This window comes from Ambystoma mexicanum, chromosome 12 (assembly GCF_040938575.1).
Source record: "Ambystoma mexicanum isolate Mex_15411 chromosome 12, UKY_AmexF1_1, whole genome shotgun sequence".
Lineage (NCBI taxonomy): Eukaryota > Metazoa > Chordata > Amphibia > Caudata > Ambystomatidae > Ambystoma > Ambystoma mexicanum.
Genome location: NC_090936.1, coordinates 1,161,167,941 through 1,161,182,444, shown reverse-complemented (window position 1 = coordinate 1,161,182,444; position 14,504 = coordinate 1,161,167,941). Strand labels below are relative to the sequence as shown.

Sequence of the window (14,504 nt, the reverse complement as noted above, 5' to 3'; positions counted from 1 at the left end):
TGTCTGAAAGCCAGGGAACTGCGCGGAATGCTTCCGTAAAGTATGGCGGAAAAAAAACAATCTGAGGGTCCTACACGCGTGAGGGATCATGGGTACAGTAGACATCACTCTAGGGATAGTATTACTGGCATGCCCTGTGTCGACGCCCATTTTCGAGTTTCGAAAAACAAACTAATACTCCGCAGCTTCCACTAGATGTCGGCCTATGCACAGCATGTGATCTAAGCAGATTCCACAAGCCTCTGAAATATATATATGTGTGTGTGACAAATTTCATCCAAAAAACTGCGATGAATTCTCCTTTGACCAAATCTGCCGATCCCCTGTAAAAAGGCCATTTAGTAGGTTGATCTTCTTCATATCTTGGAGTGGATGGATTTTCCATACAAGGCAAGCCCTTTCCTAGGGAAAGCTCCAGCTTTCTCGTGCAAAGTGTGTGCATGTGGGGAGATGTGGGGGCTGGGCCAGTCCACATTCATGCCAGAGTGTGTCCGTTTATGTGCAGATGCGGTGGCCAGAGGTTGGCCATGATTGGACAGTCCTTGCCAAATTTGAATGGTGCAGATGCTAGCCATTGGTGTACTGGTGGCAGCTGCAGCCTGGGAAAAAGGGCGTTGTGGGGGGAAGACTGCTGCAGCCATTTGTCAGATCATCATTGGAGCCAAGACCCCTACGAAGGAGGGAAAGCCGCTAAAGGCACAGACCTCGTCGTCTGCGCTTCGGACCCCTGGACCGGTGAGAACACCATGTTCCGAAAGTCTGCTAGAAGATGCATGCGCTGGAAACACATGGAATAGTCTCATAACTATCCTGAGGTCTAGCCAGACGTCCTCCTAGACGAACTCCCTGCAACGTAGATCCTCATATTATGGAATAAGAAGCGCGTCCCTGAAGTTGCAGCTCTTCATCACGAAGAAGGACCTTGCAGACCAGTTTCTTTGTTTCTGCCACACGTGTCGTCTTCTTTCATTCTCTTCAAGTAAACATTGCTGCTGCATCACATCCTTTTCGAGTCTCCGAGTTCGTCAACCGAGTTGTGGGCCTTAGTCGGTTTGTCACAAGTGTCCCTTTGTCCAGTGTTCAGAATGGGTCCAACATTGCCTGGAACCATAAACCAGCCAGACGCCTTAACCCAAAGCCTGAAATGACCTCTGCATCCAAGAGCACAGGACTATGGCCAAGGGAAGCAAGGAACAAATCCAGAAGTCCCAGCGATTTCAGAAACTTCCAAGGTGGTCCCTGAGTACAGGGGATGAGTAAGCATACCTGTTTTGCCAACACCTACATAGGGTTCTATGGGTGTAAAGTTCTAGCCCAAGCTCTTCCTTCGTGTTCCGTCAAGGTATCCTCCTATGGGTCTCCCCTAAGATAGTTTGATTGGATGAGGGTCTTTAAATGCCTTTCCTCTTAATTTTGTTTTAACTTTTGGAAAACGTACAGCTACTTGTTGGCTCAAGCCAACTTTTGCTGAGACCTATGACTTTAAGGGCACTAGGCCACTGATTTTCTAACTAGGAAAGCACCTTTTAAGGTTAGTACCTTATTTATAAGGTTTTGAATGATGTTTGCTCATTCCTTTATTCTAAACCTATTAGTTCTCAAAGTATTGATTACTTACGCGGTTATAGTTCTTTATACATTTTCTTTGCAACATGTACAGTATAATTGTAATCCATTTATAACTGTATTTAAAAGCGAAGTGTTAGTACTCGAAGGAGAACGAGCTCGTAATGAAGATGATTTTCTTTAGTGCGTTACTTATCTGTGGTTTTTCATAGGCAAAAGTTTGTTCTAAGGTCAAAAAAAAAGTGACTATTTGTATACATTCTGCCTAACTTGCATCATTAGGAGTGCCCTTTGTGTGCTTAAATGAACCCTTCACCGCTCGCATGCCCTCGTAAACCTTGTTTTTCATCCACACAACCCTGACAGAATTTGGCTAGACATTAGCGTTTGTCCCTGTTCATCAGCACAGCGTGGCCTCTCGGAATCTGTCCACAGGGCTGATTCTGCAAATCCATGTTAGCAATGATCAATCATACCGATTGGTCAGTGGAACTGCCACTTACTCATAGTCCCCTCCCCCTCACCCCCACAGGACACAGGGGCATATACTGTCCTAAACCAGTTAGGACCAATATGGAGGCTACCATGATTGGCTTACAACATGGGTGCACAACATACGGCCCGCGGGCCAGTTGCGGCCCACAATGCTGTTTTGTCTAGCACGCGAGGCACAAAGACTTTCCTAATGGAGGGCGGCCCGCAAGCAGCATCGGCCGCCCTCCATTAGGAAAGTCTTTGTTGTCTTCCGGGCCGGACAAAACACTGGCCCTCATTGGCTCAGCACACGCACCACGTCGCTCCTACGAGCGACGTAGTGCGTGTGTGCTGCACCAATGAAGTGCCAGCACTACGGCTGGCGTGGTCCATAAGGCTTGATGCCGGAAGGCATTTCAGCCTTGGACCAAGCCAGCCGTAGTATGATTCCAGTTACCTCGCCAGTGTTCCAGCTTACCTGCCTTCCAGCACATCTCCGGTAAGTGGTCTGTTTGTGTTTGTGTGTCGGGTCTGTTTTGCTGTATGTTTGTGTTGTGTATGTTGGGGTGGGGGAGAGTGTTGGATGTGTATGAATGTTTGGTTTTGAATGTTTTTTTTGTGTATGTTGAGATGCGGGGGTGGGGGGGTGTCGGATGTGTATGAATGTTTGGATTTGAATGTTTGTTTTGTGTAGGTTGAGATGCAGGGGTGGGGGGGTGTCGGAGGTGCATGAATGTTTGGTTTTGAATGTTTGTTTTGTGTATGTTTAGATGCGGGGGTTGGGGGGTGTCGGGTGTGCATGAATGTTTGTTTTGGAGTATAAGTGCGGTGTATGTTGAGATGCAGGGTCTGTATGTGTGCATGCTTGCTAGTTTGTATGCTGATTTGGGGGGGTACGGGGTTCTGGTCTGTATGGGTGCATGTTTGAGAGTGTGCTGATTTGGAGGTTGGGGGTTCGGAGATGGGGGTGGGGGGTTCGGGTCTGTATGGGTGCATACGAGAGTGTGTGTGCTGAGTTGGCGGGTGGGGGTTTGGTCTGTATGGGTGCATACGAGAGTGTGTGTGCTGATTTGGGGGGTGGGGGTTCGCGTCTTTCAAAACCGGCTGCAGCCTTTTCTAGTATGGTCCTGGATGATGTCTGCTTCTGTAATTGTGCAACTAAACCTCGATCAAGCGTTTAAGACCCATTGAGTGTGGGTAATTGTTACCTTTCTACAACCCCATCAAGCATTGTTCAGGGGGATAGATGCACAATGAAATTGATTAGAGAAGGTAACTGCTCTTTGAGGGCAAGCTTAACTGCAAAAGGACACTTGCTGCAAACTACGAATCATACATTCAAGTGGACAGTTTGTTATTTGATCCAGATTTTATGGAAGGAAATGGCTTGCAATATTCAAACTGGTAGTACTCCCAGAAGAACCTATTTCTCTGGTGCAATATGGTAGAGCTCCTGTCAGTTTTGCCCTTGCCAGGAAGAAACTGAGATCAGTTTCTTTGTATGTTCACTAAAGTAATTGGTCATCCTGTGATAATTCCTTTCAAAAGCTCATAATTTGGCAACAGCTTGTGCTTTGAATTTTTTTTTTCTTTAAAGAATGTCCTCAATTTCCACCTTAATCTCAAACATAGCAGTTTGATATGGTATGCAGCCCGCTATTCCTGAGGTATCCATCAATAAGTGCATGAAAAGGTATGCTGGCAAGGCTATGTTCTTTATCTGATCTTGTTCTTTTGTCACTTCTAGGATTCTCAAAAAAGTATACAATTTGTATATACTCTAGACTTGGACCGTCGTAGTGGGAGCATAACAGTGGAGTTTGTATCTTTATCCAAAGATGTCCCTGCCAATGTTCAGTGCAGTAAAAAAAAGAAAGATTGACCAGGAGCACCGTCAATTTAAGGATGAGTGGACTGACGTTTTTTAGCATTGTGTCCAAACCTAATCTGTACTCGTGTCTCATTTGTCTCGAACGCATAGCGGTCCCCAAGGAATATAATATCCGCCGCCATTGTGAAACAAAACATTCACAATGTAAGGATTTGCAGGGGGAAGCGAGAATTAAGAAAGCTGGGGAGCTAAAAACACAGCTGACTAAGCAACAGGGTGTTTTTGCCCAGAAGAAAAAAATCTGAATGTGCCATCTTTGCGAGTTATAAGGTTGCACAGCTTATTGCAAGGTCAGCACGTCCTTTCACAGATGGGGATTTCGTTAAAGACTGCCTGATGGAGATTTGCGAGGCAGTGTGTAAAGAAAAAAAAGATGCTTTTACAAATGTTCCCCTTTCACGTATGAGTATCCAGCAGCGTATTGTAGACATGGCTGACAATTGTTACAGCCAACTGAAAATGCGGTGTAAGGATGTCAAGTTCTTTTCGGCTGCCCTTGATGAGATGCAAGTGGCACAGCCCAACTCTTAATTTTCATTTGGGTGGTTGATAATCAATGCAAAGTATTTCAGGAATTGGCTTCCCTGGTATCTTTGCATGGCAGGACTACTGGTGCTGACATTTTGAATGCCTTTCAAAAAGTCATTGATGATTTAAATTTGCCATGGGATGCTTTGGTAGGCGTGACGACTCATGGGGCACCAGCCATGGTTGGGGAGCAAAATGGGTTTATTGGCTGCTTGAAAAGGCACTTGGGCGAGAAGGCTGTCCATTAAAAAAAATATCACTGCATCATCCACCAGGAGGCATTATGTGCAAAACATTTGAAATTCACTGAAGTGATGGACTTTGTTGTGAAAACGGTTAATTTTGTCCGTGCACGCTCTTTAAATCACTGATTGTTTCAGGCGTTTTTAGAAGAGGTAAAGGCGGATTATGGTGATGTCCTATATCACACCGATGTTCGATGGCTTAGTCGTGGCAATGTGCTGAAGCGATTCTTTGCTTTACAGCACGAAATAAAAGCATTCCTTGATGAAAAGGGAATGGACACTTCTGTCATGCAAGGTATTGACTGGGTAGCTGACTTTGCTTCTCTGACTGACCTGACAGGCCATTTCAATGATTTAAATTTAAAGTTGCAAGGAAGCCCAAATCTCATATCGGATATGTTTGAGGCAGTTTGTGCCTTTGAAATAAAGTTAAGGCTTCAGACAGCCCAACTGGAGAAAGGGATGCTGGTACACTAGCCCGCATGTGCAGAGGTTTTCCCCCATGACAAGTATGTAGGATGGTATCGGCATGTGAAGGAACTGCAAAACGTTTTTGAGAATCGTTTCTCACAATTCAAATCCCAGTGAGCCTCTTTTAAACTTTTTGCAGACCCTTTCTCAGCTGATGTTGACAGTGTGCAACCTGAACTGGAACTGATTGAACTGCAGTGCTGTAGTGCCCTCAAAAATAAGTACAGAGAGATGCCTTTATTAGTCTTCTATCAGTCTCTGGACACTGCGCAATTCCCCAATCTGTCACGGATAGCATTAAAGATGGTATCTATGTATGGCAGTACTTACATTTGTGAGCAAGGTTTTTCACAAATGAAACTACATAAATCCAGCCTAAGGACAAGACTAACTGACCAACATCTCCATGCTATCCTGAGAGTAGGAACAACCTCACTGTAGTCCGAGATCCAGGAACTGACAGCTAAGAAACGCTGCAATGTTTCTCACTGATCAACTATGTCTGGTTTACTGTTTCATCCTGTATGATTTGGGGAAATGTATAGTACAAAATGTAAGTTTTAAATACAAATAAAACGGTACACCTCCAAAAAGGTGTTCTTTTTCCAACTGTCATAGTGTTTGGTTGGGGGTGGGGGAGCCATGGGGCATAGTGTTTGGTTGGGGGTGAGGGGGCCATGGGGCATAGTGTTTGGTTGGGGGTGAGGGGGTCATGGGGCATAGTGCTTGATTGGGGGTGAGGGGGCCATGGGGCATAGTGCTTGGTTGGGGGTGAGGGGGGCCATGGGGCATAGTGTTTGGTTGGGGTTGAGGGGGGCCATGGGGCATAGTGTTTGGTTGGGGGTGAGGGGGCCATGGGGCATTGTGTTTGCTTGAGGGGTAGGGGCCATGGGGCATAGTGTTTGGTTGGGGGTGAGGAGGGCCATGGGGCATATTGTTTGGTTGGGGGTGGCGAGGGGGCCATGGGGCATAGTGTTTGGTTGGGGGTGGGAGCCATGGGGCATAGTGTTTGGTTGGGGGTGAGGAGGCCATGGGGCATAGTGTTTGGTTTGGGGTTGAGGGAGCCATGGGGCATAGTGTTTGGTTGGAGGTGGTGAGGGGGCCATGGGGCATAGTGTTTGGTTGGGGGTGGGAGCCATGAGGCATAGTGTTGCACTCCAAGAGTGAACCCAATAATAAAGCAAAAACAGGCACAGTTAGGAGATGTACATCCTTTGCTTTTTGAGAAAACCTGACTCAACGAAGGCCATACTCCTCTTGGGCAACCCAAACAGCAAATTATAGCAGTCCAAAATAACGGAATGTCCAATCAAGGGTCAATAAAATATATATAATTTAATAAACAGACTATATACAATAACTAAATAGAAATAACTTATAACAATGGAAAATGTGTAGTACAAAATGTAAGTTTGAAATGCAAATAAAAATTGTTACCTCTCAAAAACATTCTTTTTCCATGTGTTTAATACGAATTGAGGGTTGAAAAAGCCTTGTGCCACGCCTACCGCCCCTCCCACATTTACTTTTCGGCCCACTATAGCCCTCATGTAAGGTACTTTCGGCCCACTGACAAAATCAGTTGTGCACCCCTGTCTTACAAAGAGCCCACGTGGTCAGAACTGCCATTTTGAGCTTACCTTGTGGTCACCTAGACAAATGAAAGCCCTGAAATAAAACATGATGAAGAGCAGAATTAAAAAAAAAAAAAAAAAAAAACATTGGTACCCCAATGGCTACAAAATATGTACACTGGGTTACCAATGCAGTAAAATGGCTTGCACCCCCCCTGGTGAAGCCAAAACGAAAGTAAGCCTGCCACCATCCTGCACCCTAAAATCTGTGTAGAATGATAAAATCACCATAGGGCAAAAAATGGGGAGCCTGAGAGGCACCCTTGGGGTTGGATGCCTTGGGGACGTCCCAATACCAAATACCTTATGAAAGGCAAAAAGGGATGGAATGGCAATGGAACTTCAGGAGAATTTCCTCTGGCGACCAAAAAACAAAAAAACAAAAAAAAAAAAAAGACTTCAGGGATCCAAAAACGACACGGGCAGGGTGGAGGTGGGGGGGGGGGGGGGGGGGGGTTGTGTTGTATTGCGAGCAAAGAAAATTATGAGGGGGTGTCTAACGCCCCCCCCCCCCCCCCCCCCCCCCCCCCAAGTCCTAAAATTCCGATTTAACAGGTGTACAGAAGATTATGTTAGGGATTGTGAGGGACTGGGAAATGTATTCTGCATGTAAATCATATCAACATGAAGCAACGGTCCACATAGGTTGCTTTCAAAAAAATCTAATTTAAACGTTTTCAGCAGGAAAAAAAGTTTGACTGCAAACTGGAGTCTTTTGGGCCAATTTGGAAAATGTGGGAAAGTTCCCAAAAAAGCTCCAGATTTAAGACACATTAAAAGAAAACCTGCAGCATTTTATCACAACAGTATGATTTGCTGCTTTAGACGTCAGGAACAGGGGGAACGCATGACAAACATGCAGAGTTTAAAACAAGATAAAGCACTCCAGATTTATCATATGTGAAGAAGCCTACTGCACACCTGTAGCATGACATTTTATTCTGGCAGGGCATATGAAGTCCATTTAAAGATCTAAAAAAGTAAACAAGCCAAAAGGTGAGACTTTAGGAATACTAAGGAGAGGAGGGCATGAAGTTAAAATACATTCATTACTTTGGTTATAGACGCTCTAGTGTATCAGGAAATTGGGTTTGCGACAGTGTCTGGTGAAGCATACAACTATATGCAACCCGATGGTCATCCACACACCATTATGTATAGTCAAAACACTCTTTAGTAAATGTTTTTCAGGAATATGTGGGAGTTCTTAGTATTACTGTCAAACTCTGAAATTGGAAGAACCCTCTGTCACTGTAATTATTCTGTGTGCATTGCTCAAATCTCTGGCTATTACTTGATTTTACTTTAAGAGGAGGCAATGCTAAATCACCATGCAAAACATGCATAAGGATAAACATGCATAAAGCGACCAGATCCCTTCATGCCAGTGGGGACACTGCTCCAGTCCCTGCCTTTTATCCAACAACCTAATGCCTTTTGGGAGTTGCGATCTGGGTTCACCGAAATACCATGTACAAAAAAAGCAAAGCACTGGAACATAGAGTCCCTAGTGACATGGAGCTTTCTGGTAACCTTAAATGGCAGAGCGCTATCAATGGGTGCTCAGTTCCAGCTAGCATGCTCTTGTTGTGAGGGAGTGGATAAAAGCAAGTTTATGTTTGCGAATAGAGCTGACTGAAAACAAAAAGGTCCTTTTTGAAGGGTTGGTGGTGTGGCCTACCTTTCCATGGACGTCAAAGTTACTGGTCCGGGGGGCACTGACATTCAGGAAGCTCTTTTCATACTGTGGTGCTGCTGTCCAAGGGGAATGTGGTGCAGGAGTGGAGATCATCATGAAGAAGGGCTCGTAGTTTGATTTATACTGAAGGAAATCCAATGAAAAGTTTCTCTGTAAAAGATTTAAAAAACCAGAAGCATTAATGTGGTGGGAGAACATTCTATGCTGTTTTTTGGTACCTTCCTGTGGAAGAAGACAAGGTTAATGCTCTTAGAATATCATTGCAGACTAGATCAAAATCTATCACCTTGATTTGGGTTACCTGTGCTACTTTCTTCAGACCAACAAGTTACTTACCTCTGGTAATGTTGTGTCTGATAGAAACTGTTAGGATGTTTTTCAGAACCACTCCTAGTGGAGGGTTCTGAAAGGCCAACCATAGTGGACCTACCTACAAGATTGTACAACAAAGATCTAACCAACTCTCATTTGGTAATGATGCGGAGCAGTAAGCCTTACACTAAGGAGCTCAGGATCTTCATGGAATATACAGGTGACATACACAAAGTGTTGCCAGGCAACACACAGGTAAGGGTAAAAATAGACATTTATTTCACAACATAAATGCACAGAGATAGAAAGCTACACGTAAAAACCATACACAGAATCACGGTTGGGTGTCCAATTGATGCAACCACAATACCTATGAATACAATTAAAGTCAATATTGTTACAGGACTTTAAGTGGGGGTGGGGGTGATATCACAGGCCTTATACAATTATAAAACAAGGGAACAATGCTACTACTTAATTAATCAAACCCTAAATTAGGAGTAAGTGTTCAGCTGAGTTGCAGATTAGTAACCAGTCTTTGGGTAACATTTTATGTGGGGAGTTTAATAGTTAGTCAAAGGTCTCCTGCAAGCTAGAACAGAGCTCAATTCAGCAGCCAGGTATGGATGATGGTAGCACTTTCTAAATTCACAAAAGATAGTTCCCATGTCTAGGGGGAATCCAAGACAGAATTCCTAAACCAAAGTTTCGCTACCAAAAGGTAAGGCAAGGGCGGCAGCAGCAAGATAGGACTTTACCCACAAATGAAACCAATGGGGCTTAGGGTGAAACAGAAATCAGTATGCAAACCAGCCCTCCGAACCACCAGAGGACAGACAAGGACCATAGGTAAACCTAAGCCACCGAGAACAACTGCCATTACTGTGGATTGCATCATTGGAGTAGCGGGTGCAGGGGTTTCTTCTTCTGAGAACTGTGTCCAAGGGTTCAGCAGTACCATTCTACATCAGCAAAGATACTGCACTGATGACAGGTTGGACTCAGGCTCAGGGCGAAGGACCTCAGTTTCCAATCCTACAGCAACAGAGGACAAGCAGGATGCCACAGACGAGATGGGCATATGAAGTGACTCTGCTCCCCCCACTATGTGCCTGGGTGACGGAATATGGTTGCACTTCAATCAAACCATATCATTCCACACTACTGCTGGCCAGAGTTCTTTCTATCTCATTTGAGAAATACAAATACCAATAGGCCTTGCCTCTGCCACAGACCACTGCAACCTGGAGAGGGAGACTGCCAGTCCTCCAAAGGCTTCTGAAGCATCGGTATTAACACAGCTGCTCACTGCACTAAAGCAAATACACTTACTTTGGCATCAGAAGGAAGTCTAACCAACTGAATGCAACAGTATCTCGACACCAAATCTGAGAAAGTGGCAGGCCCAACAAGGGATTATCAAGACTTTCTTTGTGAAAGTCCATCCCTGCAGAGAAGAGCAGCCGTAGATTGGCCGTAAAGTTGGATGGGGAGCTAGAACTATAGAGCGAAGATAAAAGGTTAGGCTCAATAAGGGGGGGGGGGGGGTGTTCAATAACCCAGCTCAATGAGCCAACTGAGGAGTGCTCGGGTGAGGAGAGGAGGAAGACCAAGTGGAGGAAGGACGGTGGAGCGGAGCATTGATGAGATTGTGGAAGAGGTTATTGAAGGTGATTTGCAAGAGCAGTACCAGTTTGTAAGAGTGAGCGAGTGCTCGTTAGGGTGAGTGAATAGGGTTAAGTGTAGAGAGGGAGGTGAGTGAAAGGAGGAGGAGAAGAGAAGCGAGTGAAAGGAGGAGGAGAAGAGAAGCGAGTGAAAGGAGGAGAAGAGAGGCGAGTGAAAGGAGGAGGAGAAGAGAGGCGAGTGAAAGGAGGAGGAGAAGAGAGGCGAGTGAAAGGAGGAGGAGAAGAGAGGCGAGTGAAAGGAGGAGAAGAGAGGCGAGTGAAAGGAGGAGGAGAAGAGACATTTATATGTGGGGGTGGGTTAGGGTAATACATATTGGGGAGTATGTGGCAAGGGTCTGCGGGGGGGGGGCTCCCCACACAAAAGTGCATCAAAACAAGCCACACAAAAAAGAAAGACAACAAAAATAACATATCCAAAAATATTTGTTTTGCTCCTACAGCCACCTATATGGTCTCTCGTCCTACAGCGAAGAAACCCATTGTTGAATATTCAATATGCCCCTCAAGTCAGAGGAGTCACGCAGAAAAAAGCTAGTTTTAAGAGCCTTAGTGAGCGGTGGAATAGATCCCAACCAAATAGTCGACAGCATGACCACATAATTCAAACAGAAAAAAAACACTACGGCAAGACATTGCAGATTTATTCAATAACATGATGGAAACACATACCACAAAGTGACATCCCGAAAAACGATTAAAATCCTCCAATCAAAATATCTTTGTTGGCTGCGAAGGCATAAAGCAAAAACTAAATGCGAGCTCTAGATGCGGCTTGCCCATCATGCCAAGACGAATAAGAACACTGGGATCTGGGCCACCTTGAGAGGGGCAGCGAAGAAAAACCTACCTATTAATAGTGCCCCAGAAGAGAGTTAGCGTAGCCACATTAAGAACACTCTGGGGTCTATGCTACCAAGAGATGATTATCTCAAGACTAAAGAGAGATGGGTCTGTACATTTTCCATTCCTGACATCAGTCTGATGATAGCGAAATTACCAACCTCACGTGCAATTGGCCCCGATGGCACATGTTAAGTCCCTCCTTAAGCTATCCCCGACTATCTGGGCCAATGCGCTCCATATCCTATTCTTTGAAATAGGGTCCCTTGGTAAATTACCGGCCTCCTGGAAGGGGAGGACCATCTTTCCTGTGTACAGAAAAAGGCTGCTGGTAAACTCCATCAAACTATCACATGCAGGCCATGCAAGCTATTCTGGCGAAATTGTTTGCACGAGTCCTACTAAACGAGTTGAATCAGGGGACAGCGGATAATAAGATTTTACCGCCCAATCAGACTGGCTTTCGGGCAATATTGAGCCCAACCCACAATCTACTATGCCTGACCTCCGCCATTGAATATGCTTGGTATAGGCGTCAACTCCCAGTTTATGGAGCGTTTAGAGATTTTAGCATCGCTTTTGACACGGTCATGAGGAATAGACTATGGAACAAATTAGTGGCATGGAAAATTCCTCATGGCCTGTTAAATACGATCAGGCTGCTCTATAAAAGAAACCAAGGTCAGAGTGAGAGTAAATGGCGAGGGCCGGGTGTCTGACTTCTTTCCTACCAAGTGCGAAGTAAAACAGGTTTACATCCTCTCTACCACCCTGTTTAATCTCTATATGGCTGATTTAGCAGAGGGTTCAAAACCTGTGGAAGCGTGCCCAGTGAAACCTGGTGCATAGAGATTTGGCTGGTTAGGATACTCGGATGACCTCTTGCTCTTGGACTATACACCTAAAGGGCTACAATTGTCATTAGACGCCCTGCCAGTAAAAACGGTCTCTGCATAAACATCAAAAAATAAAAAAAAGATTGTGGCATTCGTAGGTAAAATGAAGACTAAAAAAACAACAATGCCAAAATGGAAACTGGAAGAGATAGAGGTTGAATGTGTAGAGTTGTTACAAAAATCTCGGTGTAATCATTGATAGCAAGCTGAGTTGGTCACATCAATGGACAGCGAATAAGGGAAACTGCATGAGAATTGCCCATGCCCCAAGTCACTTCAGAGGAAAGCAGAGGGGGTTGCTCCATTAAAACCATCTCATTACCCCACTCCTCCAACACAGTCCCCTGTATGATCTAAGGAGTTGAAATGTGGGGATTCAAATTTCGATCAGAGTTAATTAAACGAGGATAAAATCGTGCGTCTGTTATTCAGAATGGCTAAGTAGTTGTCTATTGAATTCATTCTATTGGAGTTTGATCTCATGAACATAACTGGAGTTATTGAACATAAAGTTGTTATGGGATATGAAAATCTGTGCCTGCTTGACAATGGAACGATAAGGGGGGGAACTCATGACAGCATTTATAGCAATAAATAATCACGAAAATGTTGGTACGCTTGGAAGACTACAGGCAAATCGCAGTATCTGGACAAAATATGTGCTCCCGCTGAAACTGTCTACACACAGATGATGCTAAAAAGGAGGAAATACATAACCTGAACCAAGAAAATGACCTTGTCACACTAGCATCCAATGTTAATAGCGGCCCCTTTATTACATATTGGATGGATAGAATTAATAGGCCGAAATACATTGATGACCATCCCAACAGTACCATCGCACGTAACTATTTGTTACTTAAATTCAACCGTACACAGGTTCTTGAAATAAAGGGTGTAAAGATGGGTATACCGCATGACGAGCGACATTGCGTCTGTGTGGGAAGTCCACAATAGAAACTGCTGAACACATCATGTACGATTGTAACAGTTTAAATGGCTTAAGAACAAATTATATGCAAGGATACTCAAACTCGCTAAATGGGGTTAACAAGTCTTCACTATGGGCCCAGCTACTAGAAGGTACTGATACAAACTTAATACATCATATGACATTTTATGTAAAACGTATGAAGATTTTTGAAGAACTAACTCAATGAATATGATGAACCAGATCTCGAGATTATGTTGTAAATTGATAAATGATACATTTGAATGATGAAAGAATTTGTAACTGTTCACTACCTAGGTGACATTTTTAATACATGTTTGTGAGAATGTGTTACATACAAAGTCAATATGGCTATATGTATATTAATTTCTTTTTAAAAATATGCCCCCTACAGGTGAACATGCAGTCGGATGCAAATTACAATAAATGGCCTTAGTGAAGTGTTGGTATTGGGAAAGTGCACATCCATGTAAAATCCTACCACAGCACTAGAATAGTTGCCATTGCCGGTGTCTAGTCAAAGGATCGAATCTAAAGGGTCGACAGGTCAAAGGATCGACCTTTGACCTGTCGACCCTTTAGATTCGATCCTTTGACAGGCAACCGCCATTGCCACACTACGATCGCTATTTAAGGCAGTATTTGAAAACATTTTAACGAATGGATCAAAATTAATGGATTGTGAAAGCAAAAAAATAGAACACCTTCGACTAGAATTAAAAGTCTAGTGGGGATCAGTAGTTGTGTTACTGTCAAAACCAACAAACAGGCGGCAAGGAGTGCTGTGGGAGACCTTCGATTGATCCAAAACCAGGATTTAAAAATGAGTTTGAAAAGATAATTTTGAAAATGCAAGTGCCATCAGTCAGATTGATATATAAATCCCTATACGCATTGGAGCCACGGTTAGTAGAACTTCACATACTGCTTCTTTGAGCCTCTACTGCAAACCTAAGGTAGTGCACCTGGATCAATGCATAAACTCTGCACAGCTTGTGTCCTAATCTCAGTATTTCCATGACCTAGTTGTCGCCCTCTGTTGATTTAAAAACCGGGCTTCCCTGAACAATGCGGTCTCTGGACAGCCATTCAACCCGTTTGTGTCCACAAGCCGGCGCATACATGCTTCCATAGATTTGTTTGCCTGTGCAAATACCACAATATGCACAGGCAAACACCTACTTCCTGCATAATGTTTGCATGGGAATGAAAATGCAATGGTCTGATTTGTTACATATTTACATCAAATGTCAGTCCAACATCCCATCTATGATATATATATATATATGTTGGCTGTCTAAACCCTCTTAC

At 44.1% G+C, this 14,504-nt stretch overlaps 1 protein-coding gene across 2 annotated transcripts in view; it reads right to left on the bottom strand.

Annotated features, from left to right (window-relative positions):
• GNS (glucosamine (N-acetyl)-6-sulfatase) overlaps positions 1–14,504 on the bottom strand; it is a 465,071-nt gene that overhangs the window by 390,861 nt on the left and 59,706 nt on the right. For both annotated transcript variants that reach the window (XM_069629767.1, XM_069629768.1), the window contains exon 6: positions 8,491–8,658. In XM_069629767.1, the coding sequence (XP_069485868.1) occupies positions 8,491–8,658 (168 nt within the window). The remainder of the gene's footprint in view (positions 1–8,490; positions 8,659–14,504) is intronic.